At 37.2% G+C, this 24,913-nt stretch overlaps 1 protein-coding gene across 3 annotated transcripts in view; it reads left to right on the top strand.

Moving 5' to 3' along the window:
• Window positions 1-24,913, top strand: part of TRIM24 (tripartite motif containing 24) — a 119,027-nt gene that overhangs the window by 58,042 nt on the left and 36,072 nt on the right. For all 3 annotated transcript variants that reach the window (XR_004268220.1, XM_032275871.1, XM_032275870.1), the window contains exons 3-7: window positions 3,544-3,691; window positions 7,192-7,324; window positions 13,349-13,465; window positions 16,892-17,006; window positions 20,416-20,562. Coding sequence is in view for 2 of the 3 variants with exons in the window: in XM_032275871.1 (XP_032131762.1) it covers window positions 3,544-3,691; window positions 7,192-7,324; window positions 13,349-13,465; window positions 16,892-17,006; window positions 20,416-20,562 (660 nt within the window). In the remaining variant the exon portion in view is untranslated. The remainder of the gene's footprint in view (window positions 1-3,543; window positions 3,692-7,191; window positions 7,325-13,348; window positions 13,466-16,891; window positions 17,007-20,415; window positions 20,563-24,913) is intronic.

The following is a 24,913-nucleotide window of genomic DNA, read 5'->3' as shown; positions in this document are numbered from 1 at the left end:
CTCCAGCCCTACTTTTCTCCTCTGTGTTGCCCAAGTAGATGTTGTCCATGAAGTCTCTGCCTCTGCAGCAGGCTTCTGCTTGGACATCCATGCAGGCTTTCCCATAAGTCCTCTGAAATCTAGGCAGAGGCTCCCAAGTGTCAACTCTTGCGTTCTGTGTACCTGCAGGGAAGCTGCCAAGGTTTATGCCTTGCACCCTGTGAAGCAGTGGTGTGAGCTGTATCTGGCCCTCTTTGAGCCATGGCTGGAGCTAGAGACGCTGGGACACAGGGGGCAGTGTCCTGAGCCTGGGCTGGCCTGGCCCATAAAACCATTCAATCCTCTTAGGCCTCTGGGCCTGTCACAGGAGTGGCTGCTCAGAATGTCTCTGAAATACCTTCAAGTCCTTCCCTTATCCCCAATTTCTGCAGCCTGCTTGAATTCCTCCCCTAAAAATGGGCTTTTCTTTTCTACCACATGACCAGGCTGCAAATTTTCCAAACTTGTATGCTCTGCTTCCCTTTGAAATATTTAAGTTCCAACTTTAAGTCATTTCTTTGCTCATGCATGTGAGCATAGGTTGTTAGAAGCAGCTAGATCACATCTTGAACACTTTGCTGCTTAGAAATTTCATCCACCAGATACTCTAAATCATCTGTCAAATTCAGAGTTCCACAGATCCCTAGAGACAGGGGCACAGTCCAGCTAAGCTCTTTGCCAAGGTGAAACAAAAAGGACCTTTGCTCCATTTCCCAATAAGTCTATTTCCATCTGAGACTCCTCAACCTGGACTTCATTGTCCATATTACTGTAAGTATTTTGGTCACAATTTACCAAATTTCTAGGAAGTTCCAAAATTTTCCTCACCTTCTTGCCTTCTTCTGTGCCCTCCAAACCATTTGCAATTCTGCCCGTTACCCAGTTCCAGAGCTGCTTCCACATTTTCAGGTATCTGGTTGGTTTTCTTTGTTTTTTTTTTTTTGTTTTGTTTTGTTTTTTTTTGGAAGATGGGAGTCTCACTCTGTCACCCAGAGTGGAGTGCAATGGCACAGTCTTGGCTCACTGCAGCTTACACCTCCCAGGTTCAAGCTATTCTCCTGCCTCAGCCTCCAGAGTAATTGGGATTATAGGCACGCACCACTACGCCTGGCTAATTTTTGTATTTTTAGTAGGGATGGGGTTTCACCATGTTGGTCAGGCTGGTCTTGAACTCCAGACCTCATGATCTGCCTGCCTTGGCCTCCCAAAGTGCTGGGATTAGAGGGATGAGCCACTGCGGCCGGCCTTTTAGGTATCTTTATAGCTGTACCCCACTCCTTGGTACCAATTTTCTGTATTAGTCCAGTCTCAGATTGCTATAAAGAAATATCTGAGACTGGGTGACTTATAAAGAAAAGAGGTTTAGGCTGAGTGCAGTGGCTCACACTTGTAATCCCAGCACTTTAGGAGACTGAGGTGGTTGGATCATAATGTCGGGAGTTTGAGATCAGCCTGACCAACATGGAGAAACTTCATCTCTATTAAAAATAAAAAGATTAGCCAGGCATTATGGCGGGTACCTGTAATCCCACCTACTCAGGAGGCTGAGGCAGGAAAATCACTGGAACCCGGGAGGCAGAGGTTGTGGTGAGCCGCGATCGCACACTGCACTCCAGTTTGGACAACAGAGCGAGACTCCATCTCAAAAAAAAAAGGTTTAATTGGCTAATGGTTCTGCAGGCTGTACAGGTAACATGATGCTGGCATCTGCTCAGCTTACAATCATGGCAGTAGGTAAAGAGGAAGCAGTCTCATCCACATGGCAGGAGCAAGAGCAAAAGAGAGAGGGGAGGTACTACACATTTAACCAGGTCTCAGGAGAATTCAATATCATGAGAACAGCACCAGGAGGAAATCCACCCCCATGATCCACCCATCTCCCAGCAGGCTCCACCTCCAACATTGGGGATTACAATTCAGCAATTTGAGCAGGCACACAGATCCAAACCATATCACCGTCTTTCTTGAATAAGCAGTAGCATCACACACACACACACACACACACACACACACACACACACACACACACACACACTTTTCCTGTTTTATTTTACTTAGTACTAGCAATCTCTCCTAAGTGGTGTAAATAGAAAGTACTTATTTCTTTTTATAGCTTACGATGGAAATTAAATTTTAGATTACATCCTTTTAGAGATGCTATGTGAGGTTAAGGAAGTAGATGAGATTCGTTCCTATAAATCTAACACAAACTACAGAATCAGAGGGTGAAGGGTAGAATCCACAGGGAAAATCAGGGAGATAGGAGGATTGGCAGGTAGTAAGGAATTCACATGGCTTCTAGGAAGCAGGAGTCAGTGGTATCAAGTGATGTTAGAAAGATTCAAGATGATAAGTGCAGAGAAAAGGTAGATTTTGGTTTATGAACATAATCAGGTATTTGGAATTCGGCTTGTGTCAACCACTGAAGCGGAAGTTTACTGTCAAGCCTGTTCTCATCTCCACATACCACTTCCAGCAACTCTCACCAAAGCCACTGAAAAACCCTCCTAGCTTGTCATTATACAGAGAAACCCTTGCTCCTTTTCTAATTTGTTCTCCACATTGCAGCCATTGTGACATAAAAATGGAAATCTGTCCGTGTCATTTTCTTAAAAGCTTTTAATAGATTTCTTTGGACAAAGGCCAAAATTGGCCTGTGACTGCTTGATTTGGCCCCTGTCTGTCTTGTCCTAGCTTTTCTTGCCAGTCTTCCCCTCGATTGCACTACTTCTGTCACACTTGCCTTCTTTCAGTTCTTTGAACCTTCTTGCTCTTCTTGCCTGGGACTTTTGTACATGCTGTTGTTGTCTCTTCCTAGAAGTAAAAGCCTTCACTGGGTAATCCCTCCTCATGCTTTCCCCAGCCTTCCAACCCCACTAAAATGAGATTCATTTTTTATTATATGCTCATATTACTTTCCATATATTTCCTTTATAGTGCTTCTCAGTTTGTAGTTATATATTGATCAGTTTACAGTTAGATATTGATATGCTTATTCTAATAATGTGCACCTGCCTCACATTTAATCTTCACAGCTACTTAGTAATGTCTGTACTGTTAGAGTAGTAATAATAATCATCACAACTACTTAGTAATATCCTCATATTAAAGATGAGTACTCTATGTAACCTGCCCAAGGCCACTGAGCTCTAGTAAGCGAGGGAACTGTGATTTGAACCTCCACTATCTACAAGACTGTAGTTATCATAAAGGCCTGGACCATGTTTGCTTTTCCTGACTGTTTATTCTCACGCCTAGCATAATGTTTGGGAAATAAACACCTAGCTAAAATATTTGGGATACTGAATTAAGGAGAAAATGTACTTATATTCTTATCTTTTCACGGTAATTTAATTTCACATGTGTGTAATGTAACACACAATGTCAGTTTAAAATTTCCAAACACTGTTAGGAAGATAACTGATTTAGCCCAGTATAGTTGGTGTATCATGTACGTAAAGCTGGTGATAGGACCAGCTTTTCATTTTGTCAAAAATTCACGTGCCGTGGTTCTTTTCTTGTCAGGTGTGCACAAGCTGTGAGGACAACGCAGAAGCTAATGGCTTTTGTGTAGAGTGTGTTGAATGGCTGTGCAAGACATGTATCAGAGCTCATCAGAGGGTAAAGTTCACGAAAGACCACACTGTCAGACAGAAAGAGGAAGTATCTCCAGGTAATAAATGAGCTCTTTTTATTTTTTTTCTTCTGTCTTTCCCCCTGTCTTGTCTTCCTTCCTGTATTGACTTGTTTTGACACATTTGTTAAGTATTAAATGTACTCTTAATTAAAAGAGGTTTATATTATAATTGAAATTTAAGTACTTAACAAATGTTGGAAAGTGTGAATAGATGTAGAACCCTGTTTTACATTCATACTGCCTGTCTTTCTGCTTCTATAAATATCTTCATTTGGTGTGAATATAGAACAAATGGAGAAAAAATTTGCTTTTTCTTATTTTTCTTTTATCTCTAAGGTAACAACAAGGAGTGGGCTCAAATATTTTATAACTCTTTTTCCTTTTGACATTCTTGTAGTAAACCTGCTTTTTGAAATTTGTCTGTTATATGGATAGCCAGAGAGGCTTTTTTATGTAATTATTATTTTTGGTTTTATTGTCTTGTTTTTAATGCAGTACACTAATACATTTTTTTAGTTTGGTAAAATACATGCAACATAAAATTTGTCATTTTAACTTTTTAAGTGTACAATTCAGGGGCATTTATTACATTTACACATTGTGCAACCATCATTACTATTTTCAAAACTTTTTCGTCACCCCAGGTCAGCATCTTTTTTTTGTACCCTTTAATAACTCCAATTTTCTTCCCCTAGCACCTAGCTCCTGGTAACTTCTACCCTATTTTCTTCTTTTTTAAATGGAGTCTTACTCCATCACCTAGGCTGGCTGTAGTGTAGTGGCACAATCTCAGCTCACTACAACCTCTGCCACATGGGTTTATGCAGTTCTCCTGCCTGTAGCTGGGATTACGGGTATGCACCACCACATCTGGCTAAGTTTTGTATTTTTAGTAGACATGGTGTTTTACCATGTTGACCAGGCTGATCTCCAACTCCTGACTTCAAGTGATCTGCCAGCCTTGGCCTTCTAAAGTGCTGGGATTATAAGCATATGTCACTGCGCCCAGCCTTTATTTTCTGTCTCTATAAATTTGCTTATTCTAGATATTTCACATAAGTGGAATCATACAGTATGATGTCCTTTGATACCTAACTTATTTTACTTAGCATAATATTTTAAGAATTCACTCATGTAATAGCATGTATCAAAATGTAGCAAAACTTCTTTTTTTGTTTGCTTGTTTGAGACTAGTGAAAGATTTGGTGTAATCCCAGTACTTTGGGAAGCTAAAGTGGGATGATTGCTTCAGCCCAGGAGTTCTAGACCAGCCTTGGCAACATGGTGAAACCTTATCTACAAAAAATCAGAAAATTCACTGGGCATGATAGTACATGCTTGTAATCTCAACAGCCTGGGAGGTGAGATGGTAGGAGGATTGCTTGAACCAGGGAGCTTGAGGCTGCAGTGAGCTGTGATCATTGTCATTGCACTGCACCTGGGTGACAGTTTGAGACCCTGTCTCAAAAAAAAAAAAAAAAAAAAAAAAAGATTGAACCATCTTTGCATTGCTGGAGTTAATTCTATATTTCATCTTGATGTGCTGTGCTTTGAATATTCTTATAATATATTGCCAGTTTTCTCTATCTGGTTATTTTCATTTTCGTTCTGAATTCTACATGTTTACATATTTCTGTCTTCAGAAGTAGCTCTTGAATTTGTCTGTTTTATATTTTTTAGTTCGTTAATTTTATCTGTAATTCCTCTCAGGTTACCTTAGGATTTTTTTTTTTTTCTTTTTTGTGAGACAGACTCTCACTTCGTGACCCAGGCTGGAGTACAGTGGTACAGTCTTGGCTCACTGCAACTTCTACCTTCCATGTTCAAACGATTCTCCTGTTAGCCTCCTGAGTGTCTGGGATTACATGCCTGGCTAATTTTTGTATTTTTGGTAGAGACAGGGTTTCACCATGTTGGCCAGGTTGGTCTCGAACTCCTAACCTCAGGTGATCCACCCACCTCAGGCTCCTAAAGTGCTGGGATTACAGGTGTGAGCCACCACGCCTGGTATAGGCCAGCATACTGCTAGCCAAACCAAACCTACTGGCGGTCTGCATATAGATTAGTTTTGTCAGTTTTAGCACTGTTGACATTTTGAGCTAATCTTTATTGTTGGGGATTGATCTGTGCATTATAAAAAAGAAATGCAAATGGCTGATAACTGAATGTTGATTCATCTCAGTGATCAAAGAAATGCATTCTAAGATAGTAAAGTACATACTTTACTATCTTGCATTTATTAAATTGTCAAAGATGAAAATTTAGAGAGTTCCTCCCGTTAATATGGTTAATAGCCACTCTACACTGGTTGGAGTACAGATTGGCACAATTATTAATTATTTTTCTATATGAATTACCCTTTGACTTAACTGTTCTACTAGGAATTTACCTTATGGGAACATTTAAATGATTTATAATTTTCATGTTTATTTCAGCACTGTTTGCAATATTGAAAAATGAATAACTTATAAATATCCTTTGTAAGTGGTATAGTGGTATATCTGTTTTATGAAATACTATACAGTTAATAAGAATGAGGTGGACATTTACTAATATAGAACGGTATCTAAGGTAGAGTTAAGTAAGAAAAAAATCTCGACAATATATGTACTACCATTTATTGTTTTATAAAATGCAGTACTATACTATATGTACTTCCATATTTAGAAAAACCAGAGTAGTTACCACACCATGTTTTTAATAGTAATTATCTCTGGAGGTAGGATTATTTCTGAAATGTTTGTATTTTGCCTTTAATTATTAGTAAGATAACTGAGGCTTACTGTTTAATTATACTATTCATATTCTGATTTTTCCACTTAACATTATGATGTAAACATTTTCCACTTTTACCCCACACTGGAAAACTAGAGTGTAATAATGAAAACATTATTTCTGTGTTGATGGGTATCCTCTGTTAGGATTTTAACAAAAGTGGGTTAATAATTTATTTGACTCTCCTTTTAGACATTTATATTATATTTTCTTTCTTCCTCCCTCTCTTTTCATCTCTTTCTCTGCCTCTCTGTCTCTATCTGTGAGGTCATGCAGTGTTCCTAGACTGAACTCAAAAAACGCTTGGGCTCAAGCAAGCGATTCTCTCAACCCAACTTCCTGACTAGCTGAGACTACAGGCATAGGACACTGTGCCCAGCTTGATTTTCCTAATTGCATTTTCAAAAATTCTCCTCATATTTGGGATAGAAGACATCCAGGTGGTTCATACTCACCAGGGTTGTCGTCTTAAGACTTTTTAATGCAGTAAAACACATTTTTAACTACACTTAGTCCCTTTGTTTACTTTTGAATTAATTTAAATTTCTACTTAAAAAATGAAAAGGTTAATTTTTTTTCCTGAAACGGTGACAAAATATGTGATATCTTAATATCTGTAATTCTTAGTGAAAGTTACAGTATAGTATAGGTGAAGCTGTAGTGTTTATATCAATAGATGTGAATTCAATTGGGCAATCTAATAATTATTTACCATTCAATTATGTTAATTTTCTTCTCTTTTTCTCCCATTGTTTCTGCAGAGGCAGTTGGTGTCACCAGCCAGCGACCAGTGTTTTGTCCTTTTCATAAAAAGGAGCAGTTGAAGCTGTACTGTGAGACATGTGACAAACTGACATGTCGAGACTGTCAGTTATTAGAACATAAAGAGCATAGGTACCAGCATCTTTGGTTATATAGATTTGTGTATAGATGCATATACAGCTTTAGAGGACTAAAGGACTGCTGCCAACCCTGGTCAAATGTCAGTCTTTAAATAGGTTTGTTTGGCCAGCAGTATGCTGGCCTACACCAGGGTTTGCTAGTTTTGACACTACTGACATTTTGGGCTAGATAATTATTGTTGGGGACTGATCTGTGTATTATATGGTGATTAGCATGCTTGACCTCTACAAACTAAATGCTGGTAGTAACCCTCTAACCCTCCCCAGTTGTGACAACTAAAATATAGCTCCAGACATTGGCAATGGCCTAAGGAGAAAAATCATCCTGAGTTGAGGACACTGGCCGACACACTGTTTTAAAGTATATAGAACTAGTTACCAGCATTGCAAAATGAGGAGATTTTACATTTTTTAAAATATCTAGATTTCTGGATTTTCTAGCCCTGGGTCTGTATACTTTCATGTGAACATTTGAGACATGCCTTTTCCAGTTCCTTATAGTTCCTAGCAAAGCTTACTTTCATTTATTTTTTTTTAAATTTTTTTTTAGAGATGGGGTTTCACCATGTTGCCCAGGCTGGTCTTGAACTCCTGACGTCAGGTGATTCATCCTCCTCGGCCTCCCAAAGTGCTGGGATTACAGGCATGAGCCACCACGCCCAGCAAATGTTCTGATCTTTATTTTATTTTATATTTTATTTTATTTTTTGAGACAGAGTCTCACTCTGTCGCCCAGGCTGGAGAGCAGCGGCACGATCTCGGCTCACTGCAAACTCTGCCTCCAGGGTTCAAATGATTCTCTTGTCTCAGCCTCCCAAGTAGCTGGGATTACAGGCACCCGCCACACCATGCCTGGCTAATTTTTTGTATTTTAGTAGAGACGGGGTTTTACCATGTTGCCCAGGCTGGTCTTAAACTCGTGACGTCAAGTGATCCTCCCGCGTTGGCCTCCTAAGGTGCTAAGATTACAGGCGTGAGCCACCGTGCCCGGCATAAAACTTACTTTAAAATCTGATCTCAATAGACATTCAGGTCAGCAACAGGTAATTTATATGGGTAAGATTCAGATTGATACAAATATAATTGCTTATAATGGTCCAGGCTCCTGATAATGGCAGACTAGATAATTTGGACCAACAGTGAGAATGACTAGAAAACTTGGACAAAATACAGAAATTGTCTATATGAAATGCTAGAACTAATAAAATAGTAAAGCAGTATTGGACAGTATTGGGTTGGAGTGGGGGCAAAGAATGATAGGAGCTTTTTTCTCCCCTTGAGGTATTTCTAGAGATAGAGGAGAACATTTATTAGCCTCACAGGGCTGAGAAATCATAGCTTAGAGTGTAAGGATCATGCATGGTGAATGCTGCTTCTTGTCTTGAGTTGGGACCCTGAAAGTCTACACTATTACAGTAAAGGTAATTAGCTAGTAAGTATTTCCTCACAGGGACTAAAGCTCTGCACCTAAAATTGGATTAAAGTGAAATCATATCTGGTTTCTCAAGTTTCCTGGTAAAATCAAATGTAAATCCTTACCAGAAAGACAAAGAAAACATCCTAGGCCTCTAACTTATTCAGTAATGAAGTTTGCAAAAGCGATATTCACAGAATTAGAAATAACCAGGTTTGTTAGGAGATTAGACAATGTGAACATAGTGAGACCCCATCCTCACAGAAAATTAAATTAGGCACAGTGGTGTGTGCTTGTATTCCTACCTACTTGGGAGACTGAGGCAGGAGAATTGCTTGAGCCCAGGAGTTCAAGGCTGCAGTGATAGCACCACTGCATTCTAGTCCAGGTGACAGAATGAGATCTTGTGTTTTAAAAAAGAAATAAAAAACCCTGAAAATTACAATAACTAAAATTAACTCAGTAGAAGGGCTTAAAAACAGATTTGGCTAGCATGAAATGAGAATTAATGACCTAGAAGAAAATTAAGAAAATATCCATAAAGAAGCATGATAAACAAGAGGAGGATGAAAAGTAGAAGAGACATGGATGTAATTACAGTCCAAGAAGGATGGAAAGTACAGAAAAGGGGAAGGAAGCAATAGTTGAAGACAGAATATAATGGCAAAGAACTTTCAGAAGCTGATGAGACATTAAGCCCATATTGAAGAAGTTGCACAAACCCCAACCAGGATAATTAAGAAAGTAATATTTTTAAATATTAAAAATTAAAAATAAAGTAACTTTCAAATCTAAAATTCTGTACCTAGTAAGCATATGTATATTTTTTGAGACATAGTCTCACTTGTTGCCCAGGCTGGAGTACAATGGTGTGATCTCAGGTCACTGCACTCTCTGCCTCCCAGGTTCAAGCCATTCTCCTGCCTCAGCCTCCTGAGTAGCTGGGATTACAGGCGTGTGCCACCATGCTTGGCTAATTTTTATATTTTTAGTAGAGACGGGATTTCACCATGTTGGCCGGGCTGGTCTCGAATTCCTGAACTCAGGTGATCCGCCCACCTTGGCCTCCCAAAGTGCTGGGATTACAGGCATGAGCTACCACTCCTGGCTTGCGTATTCTTTAAATATGAAGGTAGATAAAAACATTTCAGACAAAATAAACTGGGAAAGCATATCCCTGGTAAAGTCTCACTTAAAGTACCTTTTAGCAGGAGAAAAATAGGAGATAAAGAAAGGAATACAGAGCAATTAAAATAATAGGTATGAGTAAATCTAAATGAATGTTGACTTAGGAAACAATAATATCTTGTTGGTGTGCTGTGTGTATGTGTATATCACATAGCAGCAAATGTGCTAAAAGGGTATGGAATTTATGTTCTAAGGTCCATGCATGGAAGAGCATGAAAAGTATAGATATTAAATGATGACATGTAAAAATTTGTTTTTGTAATGTCTAGAGTAGTCACCAAAAGAATAGTAAGTGTATACAATTACGAAGGTGTGGGCAGTGTGGGAATGTGGAATAATCAGTGTAAACAAAGACCAAAAAGTGAGAAAAAGAAATAAACAACAGATAGAATGTAATGAGGCCTTGGTAAGTTGGTATATCTACAAATATACCATAATTATACTAAATGTAAACGGCTGGGCGCGGTGGCTCAAGCCTGTAATCTCAGCACTTTGGGAGGCCGAGGCGGGTGGATCACGAGGTCAAGAGATCGAGACCATCCTGGTCAACATGGTGAAACCCCGTCTCTACTAAAAATACAAAAAATTAGCTGGGCATGGTGGCGCGTGCCTGTAATCCCAGCTACTCAGGAGGCTGAGGCAGGAGAATTGCCTGAACCCAGGAGGCGGAGGTTGCAGTGAGCCGAGATCGCGCCATTGCACTCCAGCCTGGGTAACAAGAGCGAAACTCCGTCTCAAAAAATAAATAAATAAATAAATGTAAACAGACAAAATGTTCCAAATTATAAGACAGGTTTCGGACTGGGTAAGAAGGAAAATACAAATATGTGCTATTTTCTTTTTGTGAGATATATCTAAAAACTCCATATATAAAAGAGTTAATGGGAAGAGACACGCCATGTAAATACTAACCAAAGGCAAGATTGCATAGTAGACAAAATCCATTACCTGAGGCAAAGAGGGACACTTTGTAAGGATGAAAAGGCTCTCTTCATCTTTAAAGATATGCGTTGTAAATTTATACAGATTATTAATTAAAAAAAAAAAAAAAAGACAGAACTTCAAACTAATAGAAAGCTCCATAGGCATAGTGTTACCACTTCATGCAATAATTGAAGCCGAGCAGTGTGGCAGGCACCTGTACGTGCTAGCTGCCTAGCTACTCAGGAAACTGAGGTGGGAGTAAGACCTATCTGTAATAAATAAATAAAGAACAAAACAAGCAGACTGAAAAATCAGTAAAGATGGTGAAATAAGGGCCGGGCGTGGTGGCTCACGTCTGTAATCCCAGCTACCCAGGAGGCTGAGGTAGGAGAATCGCCTGAACCTGGGAGGTGGAGGTTGCGGTGAGCCAAGATCACGTCATTGCACTCCAGCATAGGTGACAAAGAGTGAAACTCCGTCTCAAAAAAAAAAAAAAAAAAAAATCGAGTAACATAGCATAGTGTTTTATGGACATTATGGAACACTGTACCCCAAAATACACATTCTTTACAAGCATACAATAAACTAGTTTTAACTGACCATATGCTAAAGTCTTAAATTTGAAAAGATTGAAAGATACTATATATTTGGAAATGAAATTCTTGTGATAACTAAGTGTACTGATGCACAATCCTGGAATTATATCCTAGATTAAAGAACAAAGTTATTTAAAAGACATTGTTTAGACAAATGATACAATTAAAAAACATGGTCTATAGGTTACAGTATTGTAAAAAAAAGTTACAGATTTAAATTTAACTTTGAAATTATTTAAAAATAATCAGTTAAATACATCTAAATAATCAAGAAGAAATTTCAATAGATAGTAGAAAACATTTTGATCTGAATAATAGTGAAGATATCAATCAAGCCTTGAGGTTTTTCTTTTTTAATAAGTAAAGCCATATTTGGAAGACAATTTATATTATTAAAGGCATTTGTATTATGTAAAGGATAAAGTCAATTCACTAAACATTTATTGCAGTTTAGGAAAAGTAGCAAATTAAACCCAAAGCAAATGGGTTTTAAAAGAAACATAAAAAAGACAGGTATAGAAATAGTCAAAGCCAAAATGACTAGAAAAATCAACAATTCTCTGTATGAGTGATTGAGAGAGCAGGCCCAAATAACCACTGCCAAGGAGTAGGAAGGTGGCATTATTACGTATTTTAAATGCATTTTCAAAGATAAAGGATATCTCTAAATAGTAAGAAAATGTGTACATGATATGGGAAAACTCTTAGAAAATGCAACTTTTTTCCAAAACTTATGCAAAATACAGTAGAAAATCAGAATAGTCTTTTAATGTTCATTCATAATTTAAAACCTTATCACAAAGAAAATTACACATACAGGCCAGGTGCAGTGGCTGTAATCCCAGCACATTGGGAGGCTGAGGCGGACGATCACCTGAGGTTGGGAGTTTGAGACCAGCCTGACCAACAAGGAGAAACCCTGTCTGTACTAACAATACAAAATTAGCTGGGCTGCTGGCCCATGCCTGTAATCCCAGCTACTCTGGAGGCTGAGGCAGGAGAATCACTTGAACCTGGGAGGTGGAGCTTGCGGTAAGCTGAGATTGCACCATCGCACTCCAGCCTGGGCAACAGGAGTGAAACTCCGTCTCAAAAAAACAATGGGGGTGGGGGGGATGGAATTACACATACAAATGACACTGATGAATATACCACGTACTTAAGGTAACAGTAGTCCCTTTCTTATACAGACTTGTCCAGAGAATGGCAAAAAACTGAATTCTTTCCAACTCGTTATATGAAGCCAGCATAACCTTTACACCAAAAACTGACAATGAATAGAAGTGGAAAATTACAGACCAGTCTTATCCATGAAATGAATGTAAAAATTGCAAGAAGCAGAAAATAAGAAAACAGATGATTTTAGAGGAAGGGAAGACTTGCCTTAAATCTCATGGTATTGTCATTTTGGGACAGTTGTAATTAAACCAATTTGGCCTCATTTTAGGGATACAAAATTCATTTAACATGTCAAAATCATTGATGCTAAAATCTTTCATGTCATGTTAAAAGAATAAAGGAAAAAGTATATGATTATCTCAATAGAAGCAGTAGAAATATTCCATAAAAATGAAATATGCGTTCATGATATAACATCTTAGCAGACTAGAAATAAAAGGGAATTCAAGTGAAAGTGAACTTTGTAAGCTTATAAAACTGTATGTTGGATGCATGTGGTTCTCAAACTTTCAAAATATTTACGTGTCCATAATCTTTCTTGAGGGATAATTTAAGAGGTGGGGAAAATTTGCCTTATTAGGGATACATTTGGTGTTTTAAAAGATTATTACATGAATTCTTTTTAATCCTATTGCATTTTTATCAGTCATTTCTTTATTCTTAGACTTTGCCTCATTGTATATTTTTGTGTGAAATAATTTGCTTATTTCTTCAGATATCAATTTATAGAAGAAGCTTTTCAGAATCAGAAAGTGATCATAGATACACTAATCACCAAACTGATGGAAAAAACAAAATACATAAAATTCACAGGAAATCAGATCCAAAACAGGTAATTTTATCGTATTATATAATCATTTTAGCATAACTTGTTATTTGCTTTTAGAACAGACCATTTTCCTTAACTCACAGTTAAGTAGTAAATTTTCAGATGACTGCAATAACACGTTGTTCATAAGACTTTCCCAAAAACTTGGTTGGAAAGCATTCTTTTCTGCTGTAAAATTTCAAAACTAATATGATAATAAACTACACTTAGGATTATAATAGCTCATTTATTTAGTAGGTATTGATAACTTATTGTCACTTATTTTCCAATGTTAAGGAAATCCCAAGATTTAAATGCAAAATCAACCATTTTTTGCCAGTAATGTAAATGTTCTAACACTTGAGTGAACCCTTAATTGTTATTTTTAGGTTTGCTAAAATTTGAGATGCCTTCCTTATGCTGTGATTTTTTTTTTTTTTTTTTTTTTTTTAACTGCAAAGTGGTAGAAATTTTAAGACACCAGGAGACAGGGATTGTTAAACTGTTCACACACCTTTTACTCCTTGTCTGATAAAATGCTTAAACAATTACTTGTTATGCCTTTTATCCTGGTAAGGAAATCATCGCCTGTCCAAAGTTTCATATCTTAGACATCAATGATTGGGGAGAAAACCACTAACCTCCTTGGAGTAGGGGCAGGTGGAGATGTTGTCCAAATCCCATTTAGGGCACATACTGATACTTAATTTACACACCTATGAAATGTCATGACCTATTGTTTTACATGCAAAAGTAATGTCACTGCCTAAATAAGTCAAGGAATGTTTATTAGAATATGCCAGAGCAAAAGACCTCACAGAGAATTTAAATGTTCCTTGTATAAATCGTGTCAGCCTTTAAGGAAATCATTATAATCTGTTACTGACATTTTGGAACATAGCTGGGGGTGGAACATTTGGGAATTTTTTAAAGGTAATTAATTTCCCGTATTACTTAATTTCCTTAAAAGAGATTTTTAAACATTATTATTATTATCTTTTTTTTTTTTTTTTGAGATGGAGTTTTGCTTTGTTGCTCAGGCTAGAGTGCAATGGCACCATCTTGACTCACCGCAGCTTCCACCTCCCAGGTTCAAGCAATTCTCCTGCCTCAGCCTCCCAAGTAGCTGGTATTACAGGCATGTGCCACCAGACCTCAGCTAATTTTGTATAGTTAGTAGAGATGGGGTTTCTCCATGTTGGTCAGGCTGGTCTTGAACTGCTGACCTCAGGTGATCCATCCACCTCAGCCTCCCAAAGTGCTGTGATTAGAGGCATGAGCCACTGTGCCCGGCTTTTAAACATAGTTTTTTACCATTTATTGATGCCCCAGCATCATTATTAAATCTATTTATTATTGTGTTACGTGTCTTTTAGTTTTTCTCATTCTTCCTTATCAGCTCTCATTTGTTTGTACCACGCTCCCCCCCTCCCCCTTTTTTTTTTTTTGGGAGACGGAGTCCCGCTGTCACCCAGGCTGGAGTGCAGTGATGCAATGTTGGCTCACTACAACCTCTGCCTTCTGGGTTCAAGCAATTAACCTGCCTTAGCCTCCTGGGTAGCTGGGATTACAAGTGCCCACCACCATGCCCAGCTATTTTTTGTATTTTTAGTAGAGATGGGGTTTCACCATGTTGGCTAGGCTGGTCTCTAACTACTGACTTCAGGTGATAAGCCACCTCGGCCTCCCAGAGCCCTGGGATTACAGACATGAGCCACTATGCCAGGCCCTGTTTTTACTTTTCTCTTTGACACAACTGTAGTTAATTAAATACTGTTTCCTTTATTTACCATATTCTAATTAGAATAGTATATTTTCCCAAGTAGAATAATTTGTGGGTTTAACATTTTTTGATTCTGAGTAATTGGAAATTTGTAATGAATATTTATCAAATGAATGAAGAGAGATAAATATAGGCATTTCTACCATTTAGTGGCAAAAGGTAGCAATTGTATAATAATTAATTTTAAATTAAAGATCTGCCCTTAATGAAATGTATCCCTTTGACTTTTTTCTTACTCTTTCACTGAATATATGGTTTGAGTTATGGTCAAAGTTTTCTTTTTTTTTTTTTTTTTTTTTAAACATATGGATGTCCATTTCTTCCACTATCATTTTTTGGAAAAGCTATTTTATTTCTCTGTTGAATTGTTTTCAACACCTTTATAGACCATATATGTTTGGGATTATTAATCTGCTCCACTGTGTTTTTCTCTTTGCCAGTACTCCACTTTCATGATCTTAATCATTGTAGCTTTTTATAGTAACTCTTAAAATCAGATAATGTTCTTCAGATTTGTTCTTTTATCTTTTATTTTTGTAAAGTGATTTGTGCATTTCTTCTTCTACAAAATAATAACAGTGTAGAACAATTTTGATTTCTGAATTGAGGCAAAAATCAAAGAATCTTTGTGAAGTGCAAATTGCTTATATATCTGTATAGTCTATCTAATTATAAAAGGGTTATATTTTATGCATTTGCCTCCATGGCACTGTTTTTCCCTTATTCATCCTATTCTACCATCATGAATATTTAAATGAGTTTTTGAAATTGGTTTCTTCTCGGGCTTATCCGGTTCCCTGGATCCTGTAGTAACATTGATATCAAACAATTGTCTTTTCCAGCAGGAAATCAAGTTTCTGCCATTTTGGTCTTAAGTTTTGGAGGGTAACTATGGGAGAAGCTTACAGAAGAAATGAAGCTTTTAATTTAATCTCACAAAGTTTGGTGGATGCTCTGTTATTTTCTATAAGATACTCTGGTGTGGACCATATGTTTTTCTTTCTGTAAGAAAAGTATGTGGCTGCTGAAACATAGTTATTTGGCTGCTAATCTTATGAAGAATGGGTTTAAGTAGCAAACTACTATTTTTGTCTTTTTCTATTTAGGTGTATGAATACTGCAACAGTTAAGATTACTAAGAAAAGAGTATCACATATACACTTTTCTAGCTTTTGATTGCAATTAATATAGTAGAACTTGTTCAGAATCATGGTTTATAAATCCTTTTTAGTCCACCTCCACCCCCAACCCCCATCCTTTTAGGTAGAGCATTGATTTTCCCGGGTATCACCATAATTTTTCTAAACCATACTTTCTTAAAATGTACTCATTCTCTTCTAACTGCATATATTTTTTAAGATTTAAGGTTCAAGATTTAATTTTAAGATTAAGTGGTGCTATCTTTTAGAAGAATTATATTTCTGCTGTCTCATCTTCAAGACAGTCAGCTTAAACTGAAGGACTCAGAAATAGAGCTTCTAAGGGCTGAAAGCCCTTAGAAGGGCTTTTGATCTAATTTAGACATTAAAACATCAATTTTAAATAATATACAAAAAATTTGCCTTATGTTTTTTGATCTAATTTAGATCTAATTTAGACATTAAAACATCAATTTTAAATAATATACAAAAAATCTGCCTTATGTTTTTCCCCCTTTTAATTTTCAGAATTTTTGAAGTAAATCAAAATCAAAAGCAGGTGGAACAGGATATTAAAGTTGCTATATTTACATTGATGGTAGAAATAAATAAAAAAGGAAAAGCTCTACTGCATCAGTTAGAGGTAAGTGATTGCCCATGGGATAGTATCTTATATTGATTCAACATAGTATTTCCTTGGATAACATTGAAAGGTCAAATTGTGCCCTCCCCCCCCAAAAAAAAATCAAAAAACAAAAAAATAGTATTTCCTAAAATACTGTGAATTAGAAATCATAGTGCTTTTTATATAATTGTTTCATTTGTGATTTAATAATTTTTTTGCCCACTCCCAAATTTTCCTTTGCTGGGTTTTTTTTTTTTTTTTTTTTTTTTTTTGAGATGGAGTTTCGCTCTTATTACCCAGGCTGGAGTGCAATGGCGCGATCTCGGCTCACTGCAACCTCCGCCTCCTGGGTTCAGGCAATTCTCCTGCCTCAGCCTCCTGAGTAGCTGGGATTACAGGCACGCACCACCATGTCCAGCAAATATTTTGTATTTTTAGTAGAGACGGGGTTTTACCATGTTGACCAGGATGGTCTCGATCTCTTGACCTCGTGATCCACCTGCCTCCCAAAGTGCTGGGATTACAGGCGTAAGCCACTGCACCTGGCCCTTTGCTGGGTTTTATATCGTAGCTGACAGTTTATAGCTTAGTAATATGCTATAAATGTCTGACAACTGATAGCACAAATTGTAATGCCTTGCATATAGGAGGATCTCTGAATATTAAATAGATCTTTGCATCACCAAAGCGGTTTAGTGGAACAAAATTTTCTAGAAAGATACACTGTTCGATTTTGTTCTCAAATATATATATTTAACCCAGTGAGAAGTTAAGTAAAAGAATTTGGCTAGCCCTGTTGTCAACATTTTATAATTCTAATTGTGAAAGCAGCATTTAGAGTCATGCTCAAAGCACTTAGATGCTTCTTACTGCAGGTAAAAAAAAATTACTATCTTCCTCAGCTTTTTAAAACTCACAAAGGTCAAGATCCAAAGTTGGTGTTTGACTTTAAATAACATGAGGTTCTAACACCTACATGGTACATTAATGTGTAATATTAATTGTGTGATCTTTAGGTATTCCTTTAGTATGTTGACATAGAAAGAAAGAATATTGATACAGTAAAGCATTAAAAAAAAAGAATCCTAATGATTGAAGATTTGGGGAAAAATAAGACTTCTAGAAATAATATAGGTTATCCTCTTTATGTCATAGTTGACCAAATTTTAGGGTTTCTGTCAGAAAGTTCTATCCCTTCTGGGAAAGCATGATCATTCCTGTGTATTATCATCAGCTATACAGGAAACAAAGACTAAAGTAATTCTGTTGTTTTGGAAACGTAGTTACTTAGTGAGGAAGTATTCTGGGCAGGAAGAATCAGACCCCATTTATAGTGATTATTTGTTCAATATCTGTGTCTTTAAAAAAATAATAATTCAAGTAGAATTTGAGTTTCCAAAACTGTTTAAAATCAAATATCACTTTGATTTGCTTTCCCAGAGATTAGTAGTGCATACATTACTATTTTTGTGTTTTCAAACTTTACGGTACATCAGAATCACTTGAAGAGCTTTACAAAGAAGATTACCAGACTCATGAATCTGTAAGAATGAACCTGGTCCTTTTCCAGGTGGAAGTGCAATAGCATGAATCACAGCTCACCGCAGCCTCCACCTCCTGGGCTCAAGTGATCCTCTCAGTCTCTCGAGTAAATAGGACTACAAATGCATGCCACCATGCCTGGCAATTTTTTTTTTTTAAGAGATGGGATTTTGATACGTTGGCTCAGGCTAGTCTTAAAACTCCTGGGCTCAGGCAGTCTGCCCGCCTCTGCCTCCCAAAGTACTGAGATTACAGGCGTGAGCTACCCAACCTCGCCTTTTTTTTTTTTTTTTTGGGACAGTGTCTCTCTTTGTTGTCCAAGCTTGAATGCAGCAGTGGTGTATTCACTGCAGCCTTTACTTCCCAGGTTCAAGCAATCTTCCCACCTCAGCCTCCTGAGTAGCTATGCAACCACACTGAACTAATTTTTTATTTTTATAGAGGTGAAGTCTCACTCTAGTGAATTTTCTTATTTTACTTTTTAGAGACAAGGTCTCAGTCTATCACCCAGGCTCAAGTGCTGTGGCATGGCCTGGCCCACTGCAGCCTCAGACTCCCAGGAAGCTGGGACTACATGCAATCCTCGTGACAGAGCCTTCTGAGAAGCTAGGACTACAAGGCACTTGCCACTCCTCCTGGCTAATTTTTTTTTTTTTAAGAGATGTGGTCTTGCTGTGTTGCCCAGGCTAGTTGGAGTCCCTTTTAAAGGCAAATAAACATAACCCCTTTTTATCTGTTAAGACTCGTAAGGAATAGAAATTAGCATAGAAGACCAAAAAACCAGGGCTTCTAATTCTTAATTCTCGAACTTCTTGAAAGTAAATGGAATTTCCATTCCTACTACAATGTTTCCAGAGAAACACTTACTAAATTTTTACAGAGGTCAAAAATAGCCTAATAGGCAAATTACTGTCTCTAACTTAAACTAGATATGGCAGAGCCATTGGCTGTTGTCAGTACCTCAAATAGACAACTGCAATTTCCCTCTTAATTCAGTGTAGTTCATATGTATTTTCTAAATCTGGAACTGACTAGGGCCAGAATCTGAGTCCACTTTTTATTGAGAATATATAAGTCCATGTAGTAGTATAGCAATTTTGCTTTAAAATTTCTCTAATTTGTCTGAGATAATAGAAAGTCCTGTGCCCCTCCCTCCCTTTTCCTTGCTAGGTCTAGGATGAGGCTTTTGGATAGGAACCTTTAAAATAACCCAAGTTCAGTGTGCTCTACTTTTGATTATCCTGTCTTCTCTAAGGAAAGTACATACATACTCTCCTTAGCGAAATCTATATTCTTTAATGTAGCTTTTCTTAAGAGTGCATTGGCACAGTCATTCAGTTTATCTGTTGGCTCCCATGTTAATTCTCAATAGACAGAAATAATATGCTTTTTGAAAAAATTACCACATACATAGGATAAGTGTCATCTACAACACACCATGACTCTGTGTGTTGCACAAACTACTTGCAATTGCAGCTATTAAGTAGAATCTCTAAAAGGTGAAATTATATGATTATGTGATTGAGTTACTTTGCTAGTTTGCTGGACCGTACTTCTTTCTTATTTGTTGAGTGTTGAATTTCATAGGCATTTACTGTATTATAGCTAATCCATCTTTTTTGGGTATTGTAAGATGATTGAACAGACTTAACTCCCAGAGTATGTAAAACCTGATCCAGGGCCTTCAGGGGTGAGGGGTCACATTTGTGGTGCAGCTTTTGTTGTAGTGAAAGTGATCCTTTGTAACAAGGAAAACACTAAGAGTATTTTTAGTTGCAGTAAATTGAGTGCTTAGCGATTGTAGTTATTCTAATTTGTTTACCTGGAAATGACCATTAAAGTATATGTTATATGCTGATACTAATTTTGAAATTATTGTTTTCAGAGCCTTGCAAAGGACCATCGCATGAAACTTATGCAACAACAACAGGAAGTGGCTGGACTTTCTAAACAATTGGAGCATGTCATGCATTTTTCTAAATGGGCAGTTTCCAGTGGCAGTAGTACAGCATTACTTTATAGCAAACGACTGGTAAGATAAAAGTATGCTATTTAATATACTGTAAAATTGCACAGTAAAACAGTGGAGCCATTGGAATGCTTAAAATTTATTCTGCTTGTGCATAAGTGCTTTTTACCTATTTCTAATATTTATCAAAATATTTTGGTTTAAAAAAGATATTTTTACCTGGCATAATTCAGTTTTAGTCTTATCATGAATTTCTTTTTTGTTCTTTCCAACTATTCACGTCTTCATAGCAACTGAACTTAATACCAAAAATAAGAATGATAGTGAACATTTTCTGATTACCTATGGTGTGCCAGGTACTAATTGTAAGCATTTCCCATATAATGTTTAAACTTTTATCTCATTCTTATGAGATACACCTATTTACCCCCATTCTACAAATGATGAAACTAAGGCATGTGATCATATAACATGCCTAACATCACACAATAAGAGGAATAGCCAGGGTTTATATGATCTCAGGCATGACCTGAGCCTGTGTTCTTCTTGTTGGCGCTACATGGCAGTCTGTGTTGCTGGATATTTTTGCAGCAGAAAAATAGCTCTGTGATTTGGTGAACCATTTGACATTGGTCTAGAATCTTGCTACTTAACGTGTGACTACCACATCCACATCACTTGAGGATTCTGATCAGAAGAGCTGTGGTGGGGCTTGTGAATTTCTAATAAGCTTGCAGGTGATGCTGATGCTACTTGGTTTGTGGGCTGTGCTTTGAGTAGCAAAGGTATAAAAGACATTTAGTTACATTCTTAAAAATTCTTGCTTTACATTCATTTTATTAAGGATTGAACAGAGATTTATACTCTGAAGTATAGTATAAATTGTAGGGTCAGTTCCAGACTATTGCAATAAAGCAAATATCAATAAGCCAAGCCATACACTTCTTTAAAAGTTTTCCAGTGCATATAAGAGTTTTGACTATAAATACTGTAATCTAATTGTGCAGTAGTATTATGTTTTAGAAAACAATATATATACCTTAATTAAAGAATACTTTATTGCTAAAAATGTTAATCATCTGAGCCTACAAGAGTCATAATCTTTTTGCTCGTGGAGAAGTTGATGGCCACTGGGGTTGTGGTTGCTGAAGGTTGGGATAGTTGTGGCAATATCTTAAAATAAGATGACAATGAAGTTTGCATTGATTGATTCTTTTCTAATGAAAGATTTCTCCATAGCATGCAATGATAATTTGATAGCATTTTACCTACAATAGAACTTCTTTCAGAATTGGAGTCAGTCCTCTCAAAGCCTGTAGCTGCTGTATCGCCTAAGTTTATGGAATATTCTAAATTATTTGTTGTCACCTCAACAATGATCACAGCATCTTCACCAGGAGTAATTTCTATCTCAAGAAACTACTTTTCTGTGCTCATCCATAAGAAGCAACTGTTCATCCATTCAAGTTTGATCATAAAATTGCAGCAATTCAGTCAAATCTTCAGGCTCTACTTCTAATTCCAGTTCTCTTGTTGTTTCTACCACATCTGTAGTTCCTTCTCCACTGAAGTCTTGAATTACTCCAGGTCATCCCTAAAGGTTGGAATCAACTTATTCCTAACTCCTGTTAATGTTGATATTTTTATCTTCTCCCATGAATCACTAAGGTTCTTAAAGGCAACTAGAATAATGAATCCTTTCTAGAAGTTTTTTACTTTACTTTGCCCAGATCCGTCAGAGGAAACATGATGTATGGCGGCTATTAAAGTAGCCTTATGTTTTCTGGGTTTTTTTCTTTTTCTTTTTTTTTCTTTTTTTGAGATGCAGTCTCACTCTGTTGCTTAGGCTGGAGTGCAGTGGCATGATCGCAGCTCACTGCAACGTCTAGCTCCCGGGTTCAACCAATTCTCCTGCTTCAGCCTCCCAATAGCTGGGACTACAGGCATGTGCCACTATGCCCAGCTAAATTTTCTATTTTTTGTAGAGACGGGTCACTATGTTTTCCAGACTGGTCTTGAACTGCTGACCATAAGTGATCCACCTGCCTCAGCCTCCCAAAGTGCTGAGATTACAGCATGAGCCACTGCACCCAGCCACATAATGTATTTCTTAAATAAGACTTGAGGACATGCACCTATAATACCAACACTGAGAAGCTGAGTGTATATTATAAGATGCTTGAACAGACTTAACTCCCAGATTATGTAAAACCTGATCCAGGGCCTTCAGGTGTGGGAGGATCACTCGAGGCTTGGAGTTCAAGACCACCCTGGGCCACAGGGTAAGACCCTGTTGCTACCAAAAGAAAAAAATAAAGACATGAGAATCAGAATAACTTCTTGATTCATGGGCTGCAGAATAAATGTTGTGTTAGTGGGCATGAAAATTACCTTAATCTCCATATGTATTTCTATGAGAGCTCTTGGGTGACCAGTTATATTTGTCAGTGAGCAGTAATATTTTAAAATCCTTTATTTTCTGAGCAGTGGGTCTCAAAAGTGGGCTTAAAGCATTTACCAAAATATACTGTAAGTAGACGTGCTGTCATCCAGGCTTTGTTTTCACTTATAGAACACAAAAGCAGAGTAGATTTAGCATAATTCTTAAGGGCCGTAGGATATTTGGAATGGTCAGTGAGCATTGACTTCAACTTCAGGTCACCAGGTGCATTAGTCCCTAGTAAGAGTCAGTCTGTCCTTTGCGGATTTGAAGCCATGCATTGTCTTCTCTGAAATTTCTAGATAGCATCATCTTCCAATAGAAGTCTGAGCAATCTACACTGAAAATGTGTTGTTTAGTGTGCCACCTTCGTCAATGATCTTAGCTAGATCTTATGATTAACTTACTGTAGCTTCTACATCAGCACTTGGTGCCTCACCTTGCACTTTTATATTGTGGAGACTGCAGAATGGATGGCTTCTTTCCATAAATCTCATGGACCAACCTCTGCCACCTTAAAACTTTCTTTTGCAGCTTCCTCACCTCTTGCAGCCTTTATTGAATTAAAGAGTTTTAGGACCTGTCTCTGAATGAGATCTTGGCTTAAGGGAATGTCATAACTGGTTTTATCCTCTGTCAAGACCGTGCAACTTTCTTCCTGTCAGCAATAAGGCTGCTTGGCATTCTCATCATTCATGTGTTCACTGGAGTAACACTTTGGATTTCCTTCAAGAATTTTTCCTTTACATTTGCAGCTTGGCTAACTGGTGCAAGAGGCCTAGCTTTTAGTCTGTCTCAGCTTGAAACATGCTTTCCTCAGTAAGCTTACTCATTTCTTAAGTTTTGATTAGTGAGAGTCATGCAACTCTTCCTTTCACTTGAACACTTAGCAACTATTGTAGGGTTATTAATTGGCCTAGTTTCAATATTGTTATGTCTGAGACTAAGGAGGCCTGAGGAGAGGAAGAAAGAATAGCTAAATTGGAGCAATCAGGATACACTATTTATCAATTATGTTTGCTCTTACATGGGCATGGTTTGTGGTGTCCCAATGTCCCAAAACAGTCAAAATATTACCATCAAAGACTACAGATCGCCATAACAGATTATTGTTAAGAATTACCAAAATGTGACAGAGACACAAAGTGAGCATGTGCTGTTGGAAAAATGGTGCTGATTTTCTCAACGTGGTGTTTTCACAAACCTTAAATTTGTAAAATTCATAGTATTTACGAAGCACAGTAAAGCAAAGCTCAGTAAAACAAGGTATGCTTGTATTGTTACCTCCAAATCAAGTTTTCTGTCACCTATTCAAAAAAATGGAAGTCCAGAAATTTTCTATACAATTTTAAAATAAGGAGATGTGATTCTGGATAAACATTGTAAAATAACTTCAAATATTGAATGACATCAGAGTTCTATAACTGTTCTTAATCATGAATTGCATTTAATTCTTAGGATTTGTTTTCCTTTCACAATTATCAGTGATACAGTCTCCATCCAGAGTCTTATTTTTTCATTAGTCTTAGTGGAAAACATTTGTATACTATATACCTTCTGTTCTCTGTTACCTACATTTTTCTGAAAGTCAAGTAGAAAAGGGATAGAGGGAATAGAGAATTGTATTTTTCAACCCATCATGAGTATTCTTATATGTGTATGTTATACAGATTATTCACACAATCAGATGAGCATTGTGTCAATCTCCTTATCAATTTAAAAATGTGTTTTTTTCATTCTGTTCTGATTTTGTTTGATTGTATTATGGAGAAAATAAAAATTGGAGATGGGATAAATTAATTTACACAATGATCTGTTGAAATAGGAATGAAAGAGATAGTCATCTATATGATACATAGGAGAAAATAGGAACAGTGAATCATATAGTACCAGTATTAACCATATTCTTGGTTAACTAAACTTTAAAAATCCCGTGGAACCCAAGTGAGCATTGATGCATTTCTGTAGCAGCTG

This window comes from Sapajus apella, unplaced genomic scaffold, assembly GCF_009761245.1.
Source record: "Sapajus apella isolate SASKATOON/1434 unplaced genomic scaffold, GSC_monkey_1.0 scaffold7, whole genome shotgun sequence".
NCBI lineage: Eukaryota > Metazoa > Chordata > Mammalia > Primates > Cebidae > Sapajus > Sapajus apella.
The sequence above is the reverse complement of the archived record's forward strand: the minus strand, read 5'-3'. Positions and strand labels throughout refer to the sequence as shown.